Source organism: Typopeltis vanoorti, chromosome 7 (assembly GCF_054136105.1).
Source record: "Typopeltis vanoorti isolate ZY-2024b chromosome 7, IOZ_Tvanoo_1.0, whole genome shotgun sequence".
NCBI lineage: Eukaryota > Metazoa > Arthropoda > Arachnida > Uropygi > Thelyphonidae > Typopeltis > Typopeltis vanoorti.
In genome coordinates, this window is record NC_143555.1 from 155374658 (window position 1) to 155399136 (window position 24479).

Genomic DNA, 24479 nt, shown 5'->3' on the forward strand with positions numbered 1-24479 from the left:
TCCACTGTCGAACCTAAGTATCTAAAGTCTCTCACCTTCCTGATGACATTTCCTTCCAGCTCCAGGTCTGTCTCCTGGCCACCGCCCACTGCGCAACACATATACTCTGTCTTACTTCTGCTCAGTCTCATACCTCTCTCTTCCAGTACTTTTCTCCATCTTTCCAGTTTAGTTTCCGCTTCTTCTCTTGAATCTACACACAGCAAGATGTCATCTGCATACAACATTGTCCAAGGTGCATCTTCTCTCACCTCCTCTGTTACCACCTCCATCACAATATTAAACAGAAACGGACTTAATGCTGACCCTTGATGCAAGCCAACTGTTACTTGAAAACTTTCTGTCTGTCCCAAACAGGTCCGAACACTTGTCTTCACATTTCTGTACATTTCCTGCACCAACCTGACATATTTCTCCGGCACCTTCTTCTCCCTCAGACACCTCCAGACTTCTTGCCTTGGCACTCTATCGTATGCTTTCTCCAGATCAATAAATACCAGATGTAGCTCCCTTTGTTTCTCTCGATATTTTTCCATCATCTGTCGTAACCCAAAGATAGCATCTGTTGTTGATCTAGGCATGAAGCCAAATTGTTCCTTTGCAATCTCCACCTCCTCCCTCAATCTACCATCAAGAACCCTTTCTAGGATCTTCATTGTGTGGGACATCAACTTTATTCCTCTGTAATTTTTACAGTCTTGTGCATCCCCTTTACCCTTGTAGATGGGAACAAGAGTACTCTCCCTCCATTCCTCGGGTATATTTTCCTGTTGGCAAACTTTCATGAACAGGTCCCACAGCAGGTCAATTCCCTCTTCCCCCAGTGGGAAGAGGGAATTGACCTCTTCCAAATGCAAAGGTGGGAAAAATTATAAGTAGCACTGTTGATGTTAAATCCCTTCAGGAAGATTTGAATAGACTTTTTACTTGGACAACAAAAGATGGGGTTGTAGTTTTAATATAAATAAGTGCAAGGTGTTACATTTTCGAGTGCAGAAATATAAGGCTGTGTACTGTATCAATGGTGCCGTACTGCAGGAAATGGATGAGATTAGAGATTTGTGAGTGAGTTGACAGTAGAGTGAAGTTTAGTGGACATATTGCTAGTTTTGCAAAGGCTGCACAACATAGTGCTGCTGTAACATGAGAAGTACTGTAACATGTAAGGATAAGGAAGCAGTTGTGCCGACTGCATAAGTCACTCATCAGATCACAAAAATAAATTTAGTTTAATCCTTTATCCAAGTGTAAGCAAACAAAGTTTGCACCTGACGTATCTTCAGGATTGATGCAACTCGCTGTAAAGGTGGACCAAGCTCTCATCACTACTTATCTTAGTATCTCCCATTAGGCAAAGCACATCTCCTTGCGGACATGTATATGCTAATGCATTAAGAGAAGAGCCACTACCCAGGCTGGTTTCAACCTTTATTGAATGTTCAAGAACAGGTCAAACTCCAAAAACTCAGCATTGTTCCATTCAGTAACAGGCTCACCCTTCTCAGTGGCAGGGTGAGCCTGTTCCATTCAGTAACAGGCTCACCCTGCCACTGAGAAGAACTCACAACGTTGGCTCTACCCCATGGCAGGCTCACCCCCACCACTGAGCAGAGCTACTCATTTGCTCATATGTCATCTGAGGGGTAACAGCAATAGTAGAGCGTTAGTTAAAACTTCACGGGGCTACAGTATTGCCATTCATCAACCACGCTTGCAACCTGTTTATTGAGGTCTCATCAATGGGAGCAAGACCCAGAGGTGGTGATACTAAGGTGGAAGCAATGGAGAAGTCATATTTACCTATACGAGTTGCTACAAGGTATCTCACCTTATTATTAAATTACTCTGGATTTAGAGAAAGATGTTGGAAGTTTTTTTCCCCACTTGGTTAGAATATAATAAATTTACTTTAATCCTTTAACCAAGTTTAAGCAAACAAAGACTCCTTGGAGTTGCCCGTAATAATAATAATAATAATGATGAAATACCCTTATAAAGGTATTATGATATCAGATGACTGACATTCAGTGAGCAAGAGGAATCTGAATTAATTAAGTAAACCAGATATTAATAAGGCTGTAAGACTTGACATAATGTTATGTCCCACAGCATATCTTAAAGGAATATTTCAGGGAGTTACCAGCACTTGTGACATACCTATTTAAGAGCCTTGCAACAGCAATATCAGAAATCTCTGCAATTGTCCAGAGAAATGGGAGATAGTGTTTTAGAAATTTGCTTATGTACTACAACAAGATGATGAATTCATTGGATAAGGGAGATGTATATGCAGTGGTATACATGGATTTTTTCACAGACCTCTGACAGACTGCCACATGACAAGTTGGTAACTAAATTGGAATGAATGGGAGTAGATACTAGATTAGTGAGTTGGATAGGCAATTGACTGTCAGATATGTATCAGTAGGTTGTGTATAGGGATGTGGCATCCTGAAAGAGTGAAATTGCTGATGGTGTGCTGCAGGGTTGTTAGCATTTGGGTTCATTACTGTTTAATGTGTATGTTAATGATATTAGGACTGGCTTAAAAGGAGTTATGCTGCTATCTGCAGATGATGCAAAGATGAGGAGAACTACAAGAAGTACAGCAGATGTTGTGGCCTTATAGGAGTACTTGAACAGACTGTGTGAGTGGGCAAGTGAGTAGAGCTACCAATTCAATGTTGCAAAGTGAATTGTCCTGAAATTTGGTAGGCAAAGATGGGATGCAGAGCATACAATTAATACAGAAATTTTGAAGGAAATGGTGAATGATCTGGGAGTGGTGATGAACAAGACTTATCAAATTTATGGATCATATTGTTAAAAGTGTGAAGATATCATAATCTATTATGGCAATGACGAAGAGGGCCTTAAAATGTAGAAGCAAAGATATTAGAGTTCTCGTGATCATAATCATTGTCATCTTTTCAGGAAGTTAGGCCAATTGGCCTGTTCTGGCCTCACATCACTGTTTCCTTGGTTGTCCCTGGTTTCTGTATCCTCCAGATTGGTGGGATCTAAGTATCTGTTTTTTTGTTTTTTTTTGGATGGACTCTATATTTATATATTATATCTAATGTAGTATCTATTTTCAGTTCTTAATGCAATTCTGTTCTACTTTTTGTTTTTGTTATTCCAGAGCCTACTGCCTATTATTCTTCATTGGAATTTTATTTCTTTGGTGTTCTATTCTTTTCCTTCTGTAGTTTTTATGGTCCATTGATAGTGTGGAAGGCGTGAGTGACTGTGAAAGTTTAGGAAATGGTTTTGTTTCAGAGAGTGAATTTAGATTAAGAGTGACTGACCTGCAGAGGGAAATAGATGAGTTGAAAGAGGAGGTGGAATGTCTTGTGAATGAGAGCAGAAGTATGAAAGATAAGATTAGGAGAATGGAAGAGATAAATGCAAGCAGAAACAGAGTAGGGGAGAGAGAGAGAGAGAGAATTTTGGGAGTGTTAGAAGAGGAGAGAAAGGAAACAGAAAAGAGGGAATGAGTGTGAGGTATGTGGGTGCTAGAAGAGGAGAGAATAGAAACAGTAGAAGAGAGGGAATTAGAGATAGGTATGGGAATGCTAGCAGAGGAGAGGATGGAAACAGTAGGAGAGATGGAATGAGAGAGAGAGAGAGAGAGAGAGATACGGAGGTGCTAGAAGAGGAGAGAATGGAAACACTAGGAGAGATGGAATGAGAGAGAGGTATGGGAATGCTAGAAGACGAGAGGATGGAAACAGTAGGAGACACGGAATGAGAGAGGGATATGGAAGTGCAAGAAGTGGAGAAAATGGAAACAGTAGGAGATAGGGAATGAGAAAGATGTATGGGAGTGCTAGAAGAGGGGAGAATGGAAACAGTAGGAGAGAGAGGTATGGGATTGCTAGAAGAGAGAATAGCAGTAGAGGAGAGGGAATGAGAGAGACCTATGGGAATGAAAGAAGAGGAGGGAATGGAAACAATAGGAGAGAGAGAATGGTAAGAGGTATAATGTATGGTGACTCAATGATCCGTGGTGTTCAAGATGGGATACGTGAGGAATGTTTGCCAGGAGGAACAATAGAAAGGGTGGCTATGGCAATTAAGAGAGGTGAAAGGATGGATGAGATGATTGTGATGGCAGGAACAATGACTTGAGTGGTAATGTAAGTCGGGCAGCGAGAGATATGAGATTTTTGCTTGAGGCTGTACGGACGACAGAGAGAGGAAAATCAATGTGCGTGTTGCCTAGGTATGATAATGATGAGCTGAGCAGAAGAGTGGTGATATTGAATGGCATAATAGCGAGAATGTGTGACAAGAGAGGACTGGTGTGTGTGGATGTTTGAAGTGCGTTTGAGGAAAGAGAGGAATTGTATGCGAGAGACTGCTTACATTTGGAATTGTATGTGAGAGATTGCTGTTCTGAAAGAGTCAGTGTGTTCCAGGGAGGATGATAGCCGGGGTGGCCTCTTGTGTGAATGGATACTTGGGAAAAAGGAGACGATATCAGGTAACACTGAGTCCAGTGGAGTCTAGAAGGGATAATGCTGGGTATAGAAACAATGGCATTTATATGCTTTATACTAATGCCAGAAGTATCCAGAATAAGGGAGAGGAATTGGTGGCGCAGATAGCATCAGCCTGGCCAAAAATTATTGGGATCACTGAGATGTGGTTGACAGAAGGGGATATAATAACAGGTATAGAAGTCGCTGGGTATAGCATTTTTCTCAGGATAGGAGGGGAAGGCGTGGTGGTGGGGTACTGCTTATGATAAGTGATGACCTATGTCCTCTAAGAGTGGAGGCTTTGGAAGGAAGTGAGACAAATGATTTTGAGAGCGTATGGTGTGAGGTAGAGGTAGGCAAGATAGGATATTTAGTGGAGTGTTGCTACAGACCCAGGAGCACAGAGGATGGGGACCAGGAGATGTTTAGACAGCTAAGTTTGGCAAGTGCAAGAAGAATGATTGTTATGAGAGATTTTAACTACAGTAGTATAAATTGGAGAGAGGAAGATGCATGTAGCAATAAAGGAATGGAATTTCTAGAATTCTTGAGGGACAAAGGTCTTCGGCATCATGTAACAGAGGGAACAAGAGGTTCAAAAGTTTTGGATTTGGTTATAGCATCAAAAGAGTTGATAATAACTGAGATGACATCGCTCCCACCAGTTGGAGAGAGTGACCATATGGTTTTGACTTGGAAAATGAATAGACATGCAGGAATATCAAAGAGACGGGATCTTATGTGGAATTATAATGCAGGTGATTATAATAGTCGAAGACGTCAACTTCGGGAAGTTTCATGGAGGAAGGAATTGGAAGGCTGGGATATCATTAGTGCGTGGGAAATTGTGAAAGAATATCTGTTAACAGCAATGGTAAGTTGTATACCACGAGTGAAGAAGAGGACACAATTTGGAGTAAAGTGGATGACAAACAATACTAAACAAGAGTTGCATGTGAAAAAGAGGCTATGGAAGAGATATAAGGAGACAGGTGAAGAGAGGATCCATGAAGAATATAAGACACAGGCCAGAGGAGTGACTAGTGTGGTAAGGAAAGCGAAACTGGAACATGAGAGGAGATTGGCCCTAAGATCCAAAGAAAATCATAGGAAATTTTTTAGCTATGTGGCCAGTAGATGGAGAAATGACTGTGGAAGAATGATATTGTGGATAAAAATGGGAATAGAGTGACTGATGCACAGGACATAGTGGAATTGTTCAATGAACACTTTATTGGAGTATTTCATCCTAGAGAAGTCAGTTTAATGCTAGAGGAATAGGGCTGGTTCGAGGTTTAGAGGTACAGGAGGAGAGTGTGTTTCAGATACTGAGTGCTCTGGATGTCAGTAAGCTGGATGGTTTTTCACCACGAGTTTTGAGAGAATGTGCTAGGGAACTGACAGTGCCTTTATCCGCGCTTTTCAATGAAAGTCTGGCTTCGGCAAAGGTGCCCATGGAATGGAAGGAAGGTAAGATAGTGCCATTGCATAAGGGTGGTAACAGACTGGAAGTGTCTAATTATAGGCAGTCTGTGTGTCATCAGCAGTTGTTAAGATTTGGGGAGAAAGTAGTGAGGGACCGTATACAGCACTGGGCAGATGAGGGTAATGTTATCTGTGAGAGTCAACATGGATTTGTGAAAGGGCACTCTTGTTTTAGCAATACGCTAGCCTTTTATAATAACGTTACAAGAATATTAGATGTGGGAAAGTCATACACTGTAATTTTCTTAGACTTAGCAAAGGCATTTGACAGGGTGCCACATGATAAGCTGATATTTAAGTTGCAGCACATGGGTCTGGATGTCAGATTGGTCAACTGGATCCAGGATTGGCTGTCTGATAGGTATCAGAGAGTTGTGTATGGTGGAGCAGTTTCAAGGAAGCAGAGGGTTACAGGTGGGGTCCCACAGGGCTCAGTACTAAGACCTATATTGTTTAACCTGTATATCAATGACATTGCAAGGGGATATTCAGTTGTTTGTGGATGATGCGAAGCTGGGAAGGATTATTAGTAATAGTGCAGATGTGGTAGTCCTTCAAGAGGATTTGAATAAGCTAGATAGATGGGTAAATGATTGGGGGTATCAGTTTAATGCAGCAAAATTTAATGTCTCGAGGTTTGGGAAACATCGATGGGATGCTGCATACTCTATGGTAGGAGTTATATTGGAGGAAGTAGGGGAGACGAGATCTAAGGTTAATGATTGATTGAAACCTGAAGTTTAGGGGACATATTGCAAAGGTGGTAAAGGTAACACAGAGGATTGATGCAATTATGAGAAGGACACTGACCTGCAGAGATAAGAGGGTTATCATTCCATTGTATAAGTCTCTGATCAGACCACACTTGGACTATTGTTCTCAGATTTGGTCCCCAGGATTTGAAGGGGATAAATTAACTGTGGAAAGGATACAAAGACGGATGACAAAGATGGTTTTAGGACTGTACAAGGATAGTTATGAGGATCGGCTGAGGGAATGTGGACTGCAGAATTTGGTGGATAGAAGCAGGAGAGGTGATATGATTGAGACTTTTAAACTGTTGTTAGGTGGTTAGAGGGTTGACACTGGGGAGTTGTTTCGCTTGGTTGAACAGTGGAGAGGAGTGATGACAAGAGGCCATCCCTGGAAGTTATGATAGGAAACTGTGAGCAAGAGGGTGAGGAGTGGTTATTTTCCATGGAGGGTAGTTGAGCCGTGGAATGCATTGCCCGATGGAGTGGTGAGGGCGAGAACGGTCAATGAGTTTTAGGAGTGGTATCATAGACTTTGTGTTTCTTGGGGGGGGGGGACCTCCCCTCGATGAGTCTTGACAGACTTTATGTTCTTTGAAGGACCTCCCACGATGAGTGTTTTGACTCCATGCAGACCTGAATAATAATAATAATAATAATATTTCATTTCCATACTCACGGGTCTTGCCAGACCTTTTTAAATTTCAAAGTTTGAAGTTCTGGTATCAATTGCACTTCTTTTGTAAAAGATAAAAAGCATCTAAAGCATTTAAAAGAGTTAATTTGTTCTAAAATTTTATTTTCAGTCATGATTTCAGCTTTTGACTGGAGATAGTAGTTTAAAAGACATGATTTTTCATTTTATCTGTTGTTATTTCTTCCAAATTTTTTTGCAGTTGTTTAAGAAAAATCGAAGAATGAGTATGTGAAAATCGTAAGTACATTACCTTGATTCGATGCATAGGCTGTGTAGAAGGAATGAATATGTGTTAGATGTGTGCAGTGAGTTTGAGGAAAGATTGGATTAGTATTAGAGGGACAGCTTATACTTGCATGAGTTTGGTATCAGGAGTTTTAGAAACTAATAACTGATAATAGACCTAACACAGAGTCAGAGACACTAAATTATAATTATTATTATTATTATTATTCAGGCCTTCATGGAGTCAAAAGACTCATTGTGGGAGGTTCTTCCTATGAACATAAAGTCTGTCAAGACTCATCGAGGGGAGGTCCCCCCCCTCTAAGAAACACAAAGTCTATTATACCACTCCTTAAACTCATTGACCATTCTCGCTCTCACCACTCCATCAGGCAATGCATTCCATGGCTCAACCACGCTCTTGCTCACAGTTTCCTTTCATAACTTCCAGGGATGGCCTCTTGTCATCACTCCTTCCAGCTGTTCAACCAAGCGAAAGAACTCCCCAGTGTCAACCCTGTAACCACCTCTCAACAGTTTAAAAATCTCAATCATATCACCTCTCCTCCTTCCATCCACCAAACTCTGCAGTCCACATTCCCTCAGCCAATCCTCATAACCAAAATTGTACAGTTCTCAAACCATCTTTGTCATCCGTCTTTGTACCCTTTCCACAGTTAATTTATCCCCTTCAAATCCTGGGGACCAAATCTGAGAACAATTGTCTAAGTGTGGTCTGATCAGAGACTTATACAACAGAATAATAACCCTTTTATCTCTACAGGTCAGTGTCATTCTCATTATTGCAGCAATCCTCTGTGTTACCTTCACCACCTTTGCAATATGTCCCCTAAACTTCAGGTTTCTATCAATCATCAACCCCAGATCTCTTGTCTCCCCTACTTCCCCCAGTATAACTCCTCCCATAGACTATGCAGCATTCCATCGATATTTTCCAAACCTCAAGACCTTACATTTTGCTGCATTAAAATGACATCCCCATTTATTTCCCCATCTATCTAGCTTATTCAAATCCTCTTGCAAGACTACCACATCTGCACTATTACTAATAATCCTTCCCAGCTTTGTATTATCTGCAAACAAATGAATATCCCCTTGCAATGTCATTGATATAAAGGTCAAACAATATAGGTCCTAGTCCTGAGCCCTGTGGGACCCCACCTGTAACCCTCTGCTTCCTTGAAACTGCTCCACCATACACAACTCTCTGATACCTATCAGACAGCCAATCCTGAATCCAGTTGACCAATCTGACATCCAGACCCATATGCTGCAACTTAAATATCAGCTTATCATGTGGCACCCCGTCAAATGCCTTCGCTAAGTCCAAGAAAATTGCAGTAAATGCCTTTCCCTCATCTAATGTTCTTGTAACTTTATTATAAAAGGCTAGCATATTGCTAAAACAAGAGCGTCCTTTCACAAATCAATGTTGACTCTCACAGATAACATTACCCTCGCCTGCCCAATGCTGTATACAATCCCTCACTACTTTCTCTAAGATCTTAACAACTACTGATGACACAAACTGGCTTATAATTAGACACTTCCAGTCTGTTACCACCCTTATGCAATAGCACTATCTTACCTTCCTTCTATTCCCTGGGCACCTTTACCGCAGCCAGATTTTCATTGAAAAGTCAGGTTAAAGGCACTGTCGGTTTCCTAGCACATTCTCTCAAAATTCGTGTTGAAATACCATCTAGTCCCGAAGCTTTACTGACATCCAGAGTACGCAGTATTTGAACACGCTCTCCTCCTGCACCTCTAAACCTCGAACCTGCCCTATCCCTCTAGTATTAAAATTTACTCCTGCAGGATGAAATACACCAATAAAGTGTTCATTGAACAATTCCACTATGCCCTCTGCATCAGTCACTCTATTCCCATTTTTATCCCACAATATCATTCTTCCACAGTCATTTCTCCTCTTACTGGCCACATAGCTAAAAAATTCCCTATGATTTTCTTTGGATCTTAGAGCCAATCTCCTGTCATATTCCAGTTTCGCTTTCCTTACCACACTAGTCACTCTTCTGGCCTGTGTCTTATATTCTCCATGCATCTTCTCTTCACCTGTCTCCTTATATCTCTTCCATAGCCTCTTTTTCGCATGTAATTCCTGTTTAATATTGTTTATCATCCACTTTACTCCAAATTGTGTCCTCTTCTTCAATCGTGGTATACAACTTACCATTGTAAGTTGTATACCATGGGAGGAATGATGAAAATATGTATGTAAGAGTGACAATGTTATGTAACTGAGCTAATCCATGAGAATCAGCATTATCATGAAAATGATTATGAGGAGAGAACAATTTTGCCTTTGTGTTTGTCTGGTTCAGACCAATTAAACATGTGCTAACATGTCTGCATATATAAGAACAGAGATCTGTAATGTCCAAGTGTGTTACATAGACTACAGACAAGAGTATACAAAAAAACATTCAAGTGGCTTATTATGTCTGTACATGAATGCGAGGAGTATAAAAAACAAAGGGGTAGAGTTTGTTGCCTTGGTCAATATGTTGAGACCTTAGATTGTAAGCATTAGTGAGACGTGGCTATCAGAATCAGACCTACTAACTGGTATCAGGTGTAAAGGGTACAATATTTTTAGGAAGGATAGACAAGATAGGAGAGGTGGGGGCATTCTGCTTATGATATCAGTTAACTTGAATCCAGATAGAGTTGAGACCTGTTTTCCATGTGGCAGTGAGTTTTGAAGCCACTTGGTGTGAGGTGGAATCTAAGAAGATCAAATATATAGTGGGGTGTTGTCAGAGACCTGGTGGATCGGTTGTTAGTGATCAAGAAATGCATCACCAAATAAAGACAATAGGCACAAAAATAGTAATCATAATGTGGACTTTAATTTTGAAAACATTGACTGGGTAGCATTAAAATCTCATGAGAAGGATGAAACTGAATTTATTGAGCTGTTGCAAGACAACTTTCTCAAGCAGCATGTGAAAGAAGGAACTCAAGGGCAAGAGTGTCAAATTTAATTATAGTATTAGTGGGTGTTTCAGTTAAAGATGTAACTATCCTGTCTGTGGTTGATGACAGCCATCATGCAGTACTAACTTGTGAAGTTGCTAAGTTTATGAATATTCCATTTAGGAAAGGTTACATGCTGAACTACAAACCAGGACATTATGACCAACTGAGGAGTATACTGAGTTCATGGTAATGGTATCAGTTGCTGGGTAGGAAAAATATCAACAGTGCATGGGAAGCATTTAAAAATTACTTACATGATGCAATATCAGAATGTGTCCCAATAGGATAACAGTCAAATGGATGTGTATTCTTATCAAGCAAGAGATTTGTAAGAAAAAGATGACGTGGAAGGAATACTGTGTGCATAAGGATTATGTCCATTATGAAAATTACAAGCAGCAGGCTAGAAGAGTCACAACTGTTGTACAGAAAGCTAAGTCTGAGTAAGAAAAGAAACTGGTTCCACAACCTAAAGATAACCCCAAAGAAATCTATCAATATGCTGCAAGTAAAATTAAAAATGAATAGGAAAGAATAACTCTACTGAATGCAAATGATGTGAGAGTGACAGATGCAGAAGAGGTTATTCAACTAATGTGCCTATTTTGCTAAAATCAATCAACCTGGTGTATGCAACATTGAACTAACTGCTACCTCTTCAATGAATTAAAAAACTCAGGTGTATGAGGTGGTATTAGAGTTGTTGCACAAACTGAATAAGAATTCAGCAATATGAACAGATGGTATATCAGCATGAGTGCTAAAAGAGTGTTCAGCTGAACAGACTATATAACTTGAGTCTCAGAACAGGGAAGATTCTGGAGAAGTGGAAAAAATGTATAGTAATCCCATTGCACAAGGGTAGTTCAAAGACTGGTGTATCCAACTACTGACCAATCAGTATCTCTGGAATGGTGGTGAAGATGTTGGAAAAGTTGGTTAGGACTTGCATTCTGAAATTAGTTGACAGAGAATCTCTTTTTTGCAATGAGCAACATGGGTTTAACTAAGGGAAAGTCATGTTTTAGCAACTTGCTCACCTTCTATAATAATGTTACAACTGAGCAAGACAAGAGGAATGGATACACCATGATACTATTGGATTTTGCTAAAGCTTTTCACAGAATATAGGATGGAAGATTGGTGCATAAATCGGAGAATATCAGTTTGGATTATAAAATATTAGCATGGATAAGAGGTATATGGAGAATATGAATCTCCAAAATTTAAGGTAACCAGTGGTGTGCCACTAAGATCAGTCCTTGCTCCACTGTTATTCAATCTGTATATTAATGACACTGGGAAGGATTTATTATTATTATTATTATTAAACAAGACCTCATGGAGTCAAAGACTCATCTAGGAGGTCCTTTTATCTCACACACATCTCATCATACCGGGTCTTAAACACATTCAAACTCCTTGCAGACACCACACTCTCAGGCAAGGCATTCCAATCATTCACAACTCTGCACGAAAAAAACCTGCCTCTCACTCCCCTACTCACACCCTCTTTATACAGTTTCCAGGGATGACCTCTGGTTCTCCCCTGATCTCCCACTATTCGCTGTAGAACTTCTCCACCATTGATCCTATAGCAATCCCTTACCAACTTGTAGGTCTCTATCATATCTCCCCTCTTCCTTCTCTCCACTAGTCTCTGCAAATTACATCTTTTCAATCTTTCCTCATACTGGACATTCCAGAGGTCAGAAACTACCTTAGTCAGTCGCCTTTGGACCCTTTCCAACATCTCTTCATCCTTCTGAAAACCAGGTGACCAAATCTGGGCACAATAGTCCATGTGTGGCCTAATCAAAGCCTTATACAATGGAACAAGAATCTCCCTACTTCTACACGTCAGTGTCCTCCTCATCATTCCCAGAAGTCTTTGTGTTGTCTTCACAATTTTGGCGATGTGACCCTTAAATTTTAGATCCTTATCCACTATCACTCCCAGATCTCTTATTTCCTCTACTTCCAACAATATATTCTCACCAAGCATAAATTCTGCATCCAAACTTTGTTTTCCAAATTTTAAAACCTTACATTTTGCAACATTGAACTCACATCCCCATTTGCTTGCCCAATCACTCAATTTATTCAAGTCTTCTTGCAAGGCCACAACATCTTCACTACTCTTTATGGTTCGTCCCAACTTTGCATCATCTGCAAACAACTGAATATCTCCATCCAAATCTTCGCCAATATCATTAATATACAAGTTAAATAGTAATGGCCCTAAAACAGATCCCTGAGGCACTCCAGTAGTGACTTTCCTTTTCCTGGATATTGCACCCCCATACACAACTTGTTGATACCTATCAGATAGCCAGTCTCCAATCCAATGCACTAATCTAATATCCAACCCCATCTGCTCTAGTTTGACTGTCAACTTATCATGAGGTACTCTATCAAAAGCTTTTGCGAAATCCAAGTATATTACTGTGTATCCTTCTCCTCTGTCCAAGGAAGCAGTCACTTTATTGTAATAAGTAAGTAGATTACTAAAACACGACCTCTCTTTAGCAAATCCATGCTGTCCATCAAAGATTATACCATTGTTGTCAACCCAACTCTGGATCCTAGTTCTCACAAGCTTCTCCAACAACTTAACCACAACACCTGACACACAGATAGGCCTATAGTTTGATGCTTGAGTTCGATCACCTCCTTTATGAAGTGGCACAATCTTGCCCTCCTTCCACTCTTAAGGGACTTGACCAAGTGCAAGACTCGTATTAAAAAAATATGTCAAGGCAGGTGTCAACTCTCTGGCACATTCCTTCAGAATACGCGGTGATATATTATCAAGTCCCACAGCCTTATTTACATCTAGTTTACTCAACTCCCCAAACACCTCTTGCTCACTTACAGTCAGTCTCTCCTCCCCATCATCAACTGCTCTTAATCTCTCCATGAAGTCACATTCACAAGATTGAAAGATCTTTATGAACTGCTCATTAAGTATCTCCACCACACATTCTGCAACAGCTGTCTTTATACCATTTCCTCCAATCAATGTCATCCTTCCATAATCATTCTTTCTTTTGCTGGCTACATATCGAAAGAATTCCCTAGGATTCTTTTTGGCTTCACTAGCTAACTGCTGTTCATACCTCTCTTTAGCTACTCTCACCAACCAAGTCACCCTCATTGCCTGGTCTTTGTAGAACTCATGAAATTGGTTACTTCCACTTCTCTTATGCTGCCTCCACAATGCCCTTTTTCTCTGTATTGCATGCTTAATCTCTTTATTCATCCATCTCACACCTAACTTATTTAACCTTCTCACCCTTGGTATACATTTAGACATTGCATCCACTAAATATTTTTTGAAAATCCCCCAAGCTGCATTGATCTCTTTTCCAGCTAACTCCTCATTCCATGCTACACCTGCAAGCTGTCTCCTGAGCTCTTCATAATCACCCCCCTTGTAGTTCCACATATACCCTTTTTTCACAGGGGTCCTTGCACTGCTGGCAACCACCCAAGTAATCACCTCATGGTCACTTTCACCAATTGGTGGATGATTTGATACCTCATTGATAATTACATCCTCCGATGAGATGACCAAATCCAAGACCCTTAATCCTCTTGTGCCCTCTGTTACATACTGTCTGAGGTAGTTATCCCTCAAAAACTCAAGAAACTCATTTTCTTTACTTCCAGTTGCTATCTCTTCATTCCAGTCTATATTGCCATAATTAAAATCACCCATAATGATCACCCTTTTCTTATTTGCTTGGCTTATTTGACCATACATTTCACTATCACCACCATCCACATTACCAGGTCTATAACAACATCCCACCAAGTATTTGATTCTATTCACCTCTATCTCACACCATACTGCCTCAAAACCACTGGCCCCATTTCCCCCTTGCATCTCTACCTTGTATGGACATAACTCTTTCTCTATCATCAATAGCACTCCCCCTCCCTTTTTACCCCTTCTATCCTCACGAAACACATCATACCTTTCCATCTCTATTCCTGTCAGGATGTCATCCTCATCTAACCATGTCTCACTTATTCCGACAATCTCTGGGTGCACAGACGCAATTAGTGCAACCATTTCATCCGCCTTGTTTCTTATACTTCTAGCATTGGTATACAAACACAACAACTCATTTCTGGATCTACAGCTAGTTCCACTGATACCACTCACTCGATGTGATCTCTCCATGCTGGACTGGGGCCATTTCCCTTTCTGCTTCTTCATTTTAGAACCCTTTGCAATTCCATCTGTTTCCTTTTGATCCCTGATCATCCCATTACTTTCCTGCCCACACATTCTCTCACCTCCTCTTAGAGCATCCACCTTTCTCACGCTGTGTATCCCTGTCCACCCTGAGCCTCCCCGTTTCCCTGCTCCTCTGACAGCCAACATACAGCTATTTCTTGATGATGCAAAGATAGGTAGGGTAAGCTTCTACTTAAGTTTGTCAATCAGGAATGCAGATGATTTGCAGTACTTGCAGAAGGATTTGAATAAGTGGGAATCGTGGGCATGGAAAAATGGATGCCAGTTCAATTTAAAATCATGCAGATATCCAATGTCATATTATAGTGGAATTATGCTAGTGATCAGGCTAGGGATCTTGGAGTGTTAGTAGATAGGAAGTTGAAGTTCAAGGACAATGTAGCAAAGATTGCAAATAAAACTCAAAAGGTAATTGCAATGCTGAAATGAACGTTCCCATGTAAAGATAAAGATGTCATTTTGCCTCTTTACAAGACCTAGTAAGACCTCACTTGGACTATTGTTTGCGGATCTGGTCTCCTAGTTTCCATTGTGATTCTGAAACAGTGTAGAGAGAGTGCAAAGGAGAGTGTTAAAAATGATAACAGGATTGTGGAATACTGATTATGAAGACAGACCTCTTTATCCTGTTTCTCCTGTTTCACTCTCTTTCTCCTGTAGACTGTCTGCAGTCTACAGGAGAAAGAGAGTGAAACAGGAGAAACAGGATAAAGAGGGTGATATGATTGAGTCTTACAAACTTCTGAAAGGGTCATACGGGATTTCAATTAATGGAATTTTTTATTTTATGGAGGGTGAGGAAAGAACAAGAAGGCATCCTTAGAAGCTGAGAATTAATGCTGTTAAGAAGCACGGTAAGAGCTAGATTTTTCTCTTATAGCGTTGGTGCATGATTGGAATGGATTGCCATTGGATGTTATTATTATTATTATTATGCCACATATAGACTGCTGTGTGCAGATCTGATACTTGGTTTTCAAGGGGATGAGGATATTTTAGAAATGATCCAGAGAAGATTCACTAAGGCAGTTACTAATTGTCTGCCATTAAGGCAGACCATTGGTAAGGAAAATTCACCATTTAAATAATAATAATTATTATTCTTAAACAACAAAATTACACGATAACCACAGAAATTTATTAAAGTAAAACAGTAATTAACGTTTATTACTTATTATATTCCTTTCACATTTTTTTCTTTTATTGCATTATATCACTAGTCATCCATTTAATCCCTTTTCTGATTGGGTATGCAGTTCAATACTGCTTGTCTCGAATACTCCCTGACCACTTTTCATGCACTACCGATATTCTTTCCTTGTAGTTTCTTATGTCATGGCACTGTTTCAAGCTGCTGCTTAAGTTTGTCATAATTCTCTTTGTAGTTACACATAAATTCTTAATACGAGGTATAAACCACACATAACAGATTGAATTGCTGATATTATTAACCTAAAGTTTCAATGATTTTTTAAATAATTATTTTTTATTTTTCTCAAACTAGAAAGTTGTAGACATTTATTGACTACGGCGATAGCTGATTGTCCTATCATAGCATAAATTACATTTATGAAAACTCAACTGCCTGGTTGGGGCAGGCATATCAATACTTTACAGGAAAATGAGATGGAATGAAACAGTGTTGTGTCGAAAACAATGATGAGTCCCCTTTTTTTCCCACCCAACATTAAGCTATCTCAGAAGGAGTGGATAAGGACATGCTTATGCCTCCAGATGGGAAATGTACCGACTAATGTCCCAAGAACATGTAAATATCCAAGTATGTAAGCTCTGAACAGTGTTAAAATAACCCATGAGTTCAATAGAGAATAGTTGTAAATGAATTAGAATTAAAATCATGTATAACTTGCCAAGTAAATATGTATAAGCTAGAGCATGTTTTAAGCCATGTAAAAACAGTCCATGGCCATGGCGTCCAATCGGCAGTCGCCGTATGCATGACGACACTGCCGAGTGAGGGAGCTGTTTTGAGGTATAAAGGTTTCGGCGGGGATTCGAATCGCTCTCTTGTCTCCGGATTTCGTCGGCACCTATGTTCCTGTCGGAGAGCTGTGTAGAGCTTGCCGCCAGGTGTAGCAAGAATCCCCCCCTTGCTATGTATGCGATGTGGGCCAAGGCTGCAACTACAATGTATTCAGATCCATAAGGGTGAAAGAAATGATTGTTGTGGCAGGTAGGAATGATTTGAAAGGAGATAAAATGGAAATGATAGAAGACCTGAATGAATTGTTTGAGGTAGCAAAAGAAAAGAGTGAGAGAGTTAGAATAATTAGTCTTTTGCCATGGTATGACAGTGAAATGTTTAAAAGGAGGGCTATAATTGCGAATGACTTTATGCATGGGTTATGTATGACGAGTGGTGTGGAATTTGTGGATGTGTGGAGTGAGTTTGATGGGCGAAAGGATCTATATAAGATGGACGGCTTGCATTTGAATGGTTACGGTGTAAGAGGACTTGAGAAAGTGTTGCTGAATGTAGTGGATGTGCAAATTCAGGGAAACTAGATTTGTTAGGGGGGGGGGGGGAGTAGAGATACAGTCCTTATGGAGGCAGTTGAATGTAAGAATGAATATAATATGCCAGAGCAAATAAGGACAACAAATCTGAGTGGGATAGTTAATATAAGGCATCAAGGTAGGGTTGGGGCTAATGGGGGTCTTAAATTCATGTACACTAATACTAGGAGTATTAGGAACAAGAAGGAAGAGTTTTGGGCTATGGTTGGCACTTCCAGACCACAGGTTATAGGTATTAGTGAAACATGGCTGACTGTAGATGATATAACTAGTGGGATTGAATGTGATGGGTATAGTGTGTTCAGGAATGACAGAGAGAATAAAATGGGGGGAAGGAGTATTGTTGATGATAGCTGATGAGCTCCAGCCAAGGAGAATAGAAGTTGAATTGCAGGATAGAGAAAAGAGTATATTTGAGGCCATTTGGTGTGAGATTGTGGCTAGCAGAACTAAATATACAATTGGGTGCTGCTATAGACCAGGTGATGGAAAAGATGGTGGTGACAGTATGCACAAGCAAATAGAAGAAATGGGTGGAAGGAGGGTGATTATTATGGGAGATTTCAACTATGGTCGCATTGATTGGAGTGAGGAGAGGACACATGGGAGGAAGGAACTGGATTTTATGCAGTTATTAAGGGATAACTATCTGCGACAGCATGTAATGGAAAATACTAGGGGTCAGAGAGTGCTTGACCTAGTAATTACATCTGAGGATTTGGCTGTAACAAATATGACCACATTGCCACCAATCGGTGAGAGTGATCATAGGGTCTTAACTTGAGAGGTGGCTAAAGGTGTAGAATTTTCAATTAAGACAGGGTACATGTGGAATTATCGGGCTGGAAAGTATGACAAGCTTAGGAGTTTGATTGGTTCAGTGCCATGGCATGTACAACTGCAAGGACTAGAAGTTGATAGTGCATGGGAGGTAGTTAAGAAGTGCTTGCATGAAGCAATGGCTGACTGTATACCTAGAGTCCGAATAATAAATCAAGTAGGGGTTAAATGGATGAATAACACCATTAAGCTTGAGTTGCAAAAAAAGAAACAACTATGGAGGGAATTTAAGGAGAAGGGTGACCGGCAGGCACATGAACGGTATAAAGCACAGGCCAGAAGGGTGACGAGTGTGGTAAGAAAAGCAAAAAAGGATTACGAAAGAACATTGGCCATGCAGGCTAAAGAGAATCCTAAACAGTTTTTTAGATATGTAGCAAGTAAAAGGAAAAATGTACATGGCAGATTGATTTTAAAGAATGCCGATGGTAGGGAGGTAACTGAATCAGTTGAGATAGTTGAGTTACTGAGTGAGCACTTTGCAAAAGTATATCATCCAGGTGGTGACATTGCAGAAACGAATAAACCAGTAGATTATACGGGAATTGTGGTTAATGAAGTGGAGGTGAGTAGTCTATTGCATAACCTCAATGTCAATACATCTGTGGGATTGGATGGTATATCAGCTCGTGTTGTACGAGAAGCAGCCAAAGAATTGTCAGTACCCTTGACCATTTTGTTTAATTTGAGTCTCGGGTCTGGGTTAGTCCTGAGCGGGTGGAAACAGGGGAAAACAGTTCCACTGCATAAAGGTGGTTCCAAGACTGCTGTTGTAAATTACCAACAGATTAGCATATCAGGAATCATTGTCAAGGTCTTAGAGAAATTAGTCAAGAAAAGAATACAGGATTAGATAGATGAAAATGGGATATTGTATGGGAGACAACATGGTTTTGTGAAGGGTAGATCATGCCTCAGTAACTTGCTCACGTTTTATAACACAGTGACGGCTGAACTGGATAGGGGTAATGGGTTTACAGTGATACTACTGGACCTTGCCAAGGCCTTTGATAGGATACCACATGGAACCCTAATCAGTAAACTGGAGCAGATGGGTATAGATACAGGGTTGGTGAGATGGATAAGAGGGCGGTTGAAGGAAAGATATCAAAGAGTGGTTTATTCAGGTGTGGAGTCTAAAATCGTCTTGTGACTAGTGGAGTGCCACAGGGCTCTGTTCTTGGACCACTGCTTTTCAATTTGTTCATCAATGATATTGGAAAGGATCTGAGAGGAAGTGTTCACTTGTTTGCTGATGATGCAAAGTTGGGTAGAGCAATTGTGAGTGCACAAGATGTCAAAATTTTACAGGATGATTTGGATAGTTTGGAGGACTGGGCTAGGAAAAATGGATGTCAATTTAATGTGCCAAAGTGTAAGGTTATGCACTTTGGGGTGAAAAGAATAGCAGCAGTATATCGCATTGGTGGAATCATACTCCAGGAGATTGATGAGGCCAGGGATTTGGGAGTGTTGGTGGATAGGGAGTTTAAGTTTAGGGGGAACATTGCAAAAGTAACTAAAACAGCTCACCAAATCACTTGGCTTCTGAAAAATACTTTAACATGCAGAGACGAACAAGTTGTTGTTCCTCTGTATCGAGCCTTGATAAGACCCCATCTGGACTTCTGTTCCCAGCTATGGGCACCAGGGTTTCTTCGTGATGGGGAGGAAGTGGAGAGGGTCCAGAGACGAGTGACCAAGATGATAGCAGGTCTGTGGAATGAACCTTATGAGAATAGGTTGAAGATTTGTGGGTTGCAGAAATTGGACGATAGGCGAAGGAGGGGTGATATGATTGAGACATTCAAATTACTGAAGGGTTTTTATAAGATTGATCCAGAAGATATTTTTGAAAATATGACTGGTGGTGGGAGGACTAGGGGCCATGCATGGAAGCTGGGCAAGAGCGTGGTTGACAAGGGTGTTAGAGCTAGGTTCTTTACTTGGAGAGTGGTAAATGAGTGGAATAAGCTTCCAGAGTCTGTTGTGGGTGCTACGACCGTGAATGAGTTCAAGGCAAGGTATGATAGATACTGTGTGAATGTTGAATAGTTGTTCTTGACATGATGTTAGGGCCTCCCTCGATGAGTCTGTCGACTCCTTGGAGTTTCCCGGAACAATAATAAGAAGAAGAAGAAGAAGAAGAAAGAGCCACTGATGAGATCAACGTCAGTGTTCAAAATCTGTGTATGAGTGTTTTCGGTTTGTATGGAAACAAAGGAATAGCAAGGCCGCCATCAGTGAAGACACTGTAAGCAGACCAGAATATCCAGTTCAAGGCAAGAACGGTAAGCGTAAGATTTTCTTATGTTAAACGTTGGATTAAAGTAACCGTGGGGTAAGGAAGCAGAAGTTAAGGAAACATGCTATTTCCGTGTGGTGCTATAAGAACAGTCTGCGATTTGCACGCTTTTGTCTGCGGTTGAGAAGAAAGCACATTAGGCTCCAGGCGAACAGGACGCCGAGGCCCGAACTGTTCGTGTGATTTAGGAACAGTAATATTATATGGTCAGAACGTAATTAAATGTTAGCTAAAACTTTTGGAGGGAGGATTAAGTAAGAATAAGAAGTATTACCCTAGAGAAGTTCATGTCAGATTTATTGAGTTGTCTTGTGTATATATGCAATATTACATGTGTGATAATATTAGGTAACTTAGTTATAAGAGTCTGAGAATAGATGTACGTATAGAAGTGAGAAATTTATGTCAAGTAAGGGACTATAGTACAGAAGTTTTTTTGTGATTAATTAAGTAAAGGGAACCCAGACTCTTTAAGATTAAGGATTTGATTAACATGTATACTTGTCTTTGTGCCATAATAAATGTGTTTCTTTATATACAATCAAATGAGTTTGTCATCTTTTCTGCGGATTGAGCTACCGTTTGAAAACTTACGTACTGTGCATTAAGGGGGAAACCAATAGTGGTATAAGAATCGGGACCACGACTGCATGTCTCATGATCCCTACATTTTCTTTAAGTATTCTCGGATAATGTATCAGAGTTTAGTAGCCGGCTGGCGCAGTCTTTAATCAGTACAAATTTGTCGGCAAACAAATATCTGATATTAAGTGATACAAAGAAACTTAATGTTAACTGTAAAGTTAAAGTAAAGACAGTTAGAGATATAACAATAAGGCAGTCACATAGTCACACAGACCACAAACATATAATATATAAAACAAAGAACATAATAACAGAAAGACAACTACTTACCTTTTTTTCTAAAATTGTGATTCCCTGATATTTGAAAGGCTTCGAAAACTCAATATCCTGGGATCTCTCAGGGTTGATAGTAAGTGGAGCAACCACCATATCTGCTCGTTCATTCACTAATTCTCCAACCATACCAGTCCATACTTTCTTTTCAGAACCATTTATCTATATAAAAGACAAAGTAATTATTGAACAGAATTATTGGTTTGAATACAGTCTTTCTAACAACAGCTTCTTTAAACAAAAAAATGAGAGATATGATAAAATAGTGCCTCCATAAAGCAATTGGGAGAACAATGGTACATTGCACCCTTTGATTGGAAAATAACTAAGTTCAATTCTTGTTGTGATGGAAGGAATCTTAATATGGATTTTTTTCAATTGAAGGAGAGTTAGCCGATTTCATATGGAGGTAGAAGGATTTTTCCCCCTGGAAACTTGGGTTTTTTCATCCTGTATACAGACAAATCGGCCTTTGGAACACACACACAATTTACAGACAAAAAATACTAGTGGTGGTGGGCAGGAGATGGTGTAGATGATGATGATGGTAGTGGTGATTTGGTGTGGTTGGTGGATTACATGGTGAACATGGAGAGTTGTAGAGTAGGTGTCCTCCCTTGAGTCTTTGGATTCCTTGGAGGTGTCACAAAATAATAATAATAATAAAATATTAATTATAAATAGGAATATTTTTATTATTTTTCCCTTGATTAGAGAGTAAATTATTATTATTATTATTATCCTAAGATCCCATGGAATCACAGACTCATCTAGGAAGTCCCTTTTGACATATACATAGCTCATCATACCATACCTTAAACACATTCAAATTCTCTGCAGACACCACACTCTCAGGCAATGCATTCCAATCATTCAGAACTCTCCATGCAAAAATCCTGCCTCTCACTCCCTTGCTCACACCCTCCTTATACAGCTTCCAGGGATGACCTCTTATTCTTCCCCAATCTCCCACCATTTTATAAAAAACCACTTCAATGTTAATCCTATAACAACCCCCTTACCAACTTGTACATCTCTATCATATCACCTCTCTTCTTCCTATCGACAAATCTATGCAAACTGTACTGTCTTCATATTTAACCTTTTTTCATATTCAGCATTCCAGAGATCAGAAACTATTTTAGTCAACTGCCTCTTAACATTCTCCAACATCTCCATCCTTTTGAAACCCAGGTGACCAAATCTGTGCAACAGTAGTCCATATGTAGTCTAATCAGAGCTTCCTTATACAATGGAACCAAAATCTCTTTAATTCTACAAGTCAGTGTATTTTGCATCATTGCCAGAATTCACTGTGTTGTCCTCACAATTTTTGCAATATGTCCTCTAAATTTCAGATCCTTATCCACCATCACCCAAAAATCTCTTATTTCCTCCACCTCCAATGATATATCCAACACCCATGCCAATTCACTCAGTCTATTCGAGTATGACCACATTTGCTCTACTCTTCATAGTTCATCCCAACTTTGCATCATCTGATTTCAAAATTCAAATCTTGCCCTAAATAATTAACATACAGGTTAAACAGGGGATACTGCCTCTCCTCCAATCCAATGCACTAATCTAATATCTAACCCCATCCACTCTAGTTTGACTATAAGCTTTTCATGCAGTAATCTATGAAAGCCTTTGCAAAGTTTAAGTATACTACTGTGTATTCATCTCCCGCATCCAATGCTGCTGTCACCTTATTGAAATAAGTAAGTAGATTACTAAAACATGACCTCCAATTAGCAAATCTGTGATATCCATCAAAGATAATACCATTGTTCTCAACCCAATTCTGGATCCTGATTCTCACCAGCCTCTCCAATGCTTTTATTACAACACCCAACACACAGATTGTCCTATAATTTGATGCTTGAATTCTGTCAAATTAGAACAAGTTAAATTAGAACACACCTCAGAATGGAAAAATATATCAAGAGGAGTACGACAAGGATGTACCCTCTCACCTCTGCTTTTCAATATATATATAAATGAAATATTAACAATCTGGAAACAGCATAACCCATTTGGTATACAAATGACCCCGCAAATGAAGATAGATACACTACTATTTGCAGATGATCAAATAGTATTAGCTACATCAGAAGATGACTTGCAAAGATCATTAAAATCATTAAATGATATCTCAAAGCAATATAATATGACAATATCCAAAGAAAAAACAAAAATAATGGCATTCAAAGGAGAAAACCCAATAAGAAGTAAAATAGTGATAGATAATATGATAGAGATAGATAATAAAAGATGGCTGACAGAAGATGATAAAGCTAGTGGGATTGAATGCGACGAGTATAGCGTGTTCAGGAGTGACAGGGTGAATAAAAAGGGGGAAGGAGTGTTATTGATGATAGCTGATGATCTTCAGCCAAGGAGTATAGAAGTTGAGGAAGTATAGGAGTATAGAAGTATAGCAAATTCGGATTGGTGTCGCACTGATTAGATCGTTGGCTTGTCGAGAGCTCCTGAAAAGATTAGTATTATTTTGTGCTAACATTAGATATTTTACTAGAATTTTGAGTAGTATTGTTTGCTTTTTGTTTCTTGGTGTGTCTGTGCAATTTTTGCGTGTTTTCTGTTATTTTAATTATTATTTTAAGAAAAGATAGCGTACACATGGCACCGATAAAGAAAAAAATGGCGGCCAGGTCGCCATGTTTGTTTAAGAGTTTTGATGTAAACAAATTTATGCAATGTGCTGTCTGTGAGATGTATGCTTTGCGAAGAGCGGTGGGAGTCTGGTTAGAAAGTGATAGTGGAGTTAATATGTGTAAAAAGTGTAAAGAGAATGAGGACTTCAAGCGTGTTAAGTGTGTCGAGAGCGATATTGTTAACGATAGTGAGAATGTAGAAAATGGCGGTGTGCTAGAGAATTGCATGGTAGTGCCAGATAGGTGTGAGAGCATCGCCAAAA

The 24479-nt window shown here is 39.8% G+C and overlaps 1 protein-coding gene across 1 annotated transcript in view; it reads right to left on the reverse strand.

The window, feature by feature from the left end:
- Positions 1 to 24479, reverse strand: part of LOC150105230 (glutamate [NMDA] receptor subunit 1-like) — a 550508-nt gene that overhangs the window by 171430 nt on the left and 354599 nt on the right. Inside the window, exon 11 of the mRNA XM_090395141.1 lies at positions 21533 to 21697. Within this exon, the coding sequence (XP_090251267.1) occupies positions 21533 to 21697 (165 nt within the window). The remainder of the gene's footprint in view (positions 1 to 21532; positions 21698 to 24479) is intronic.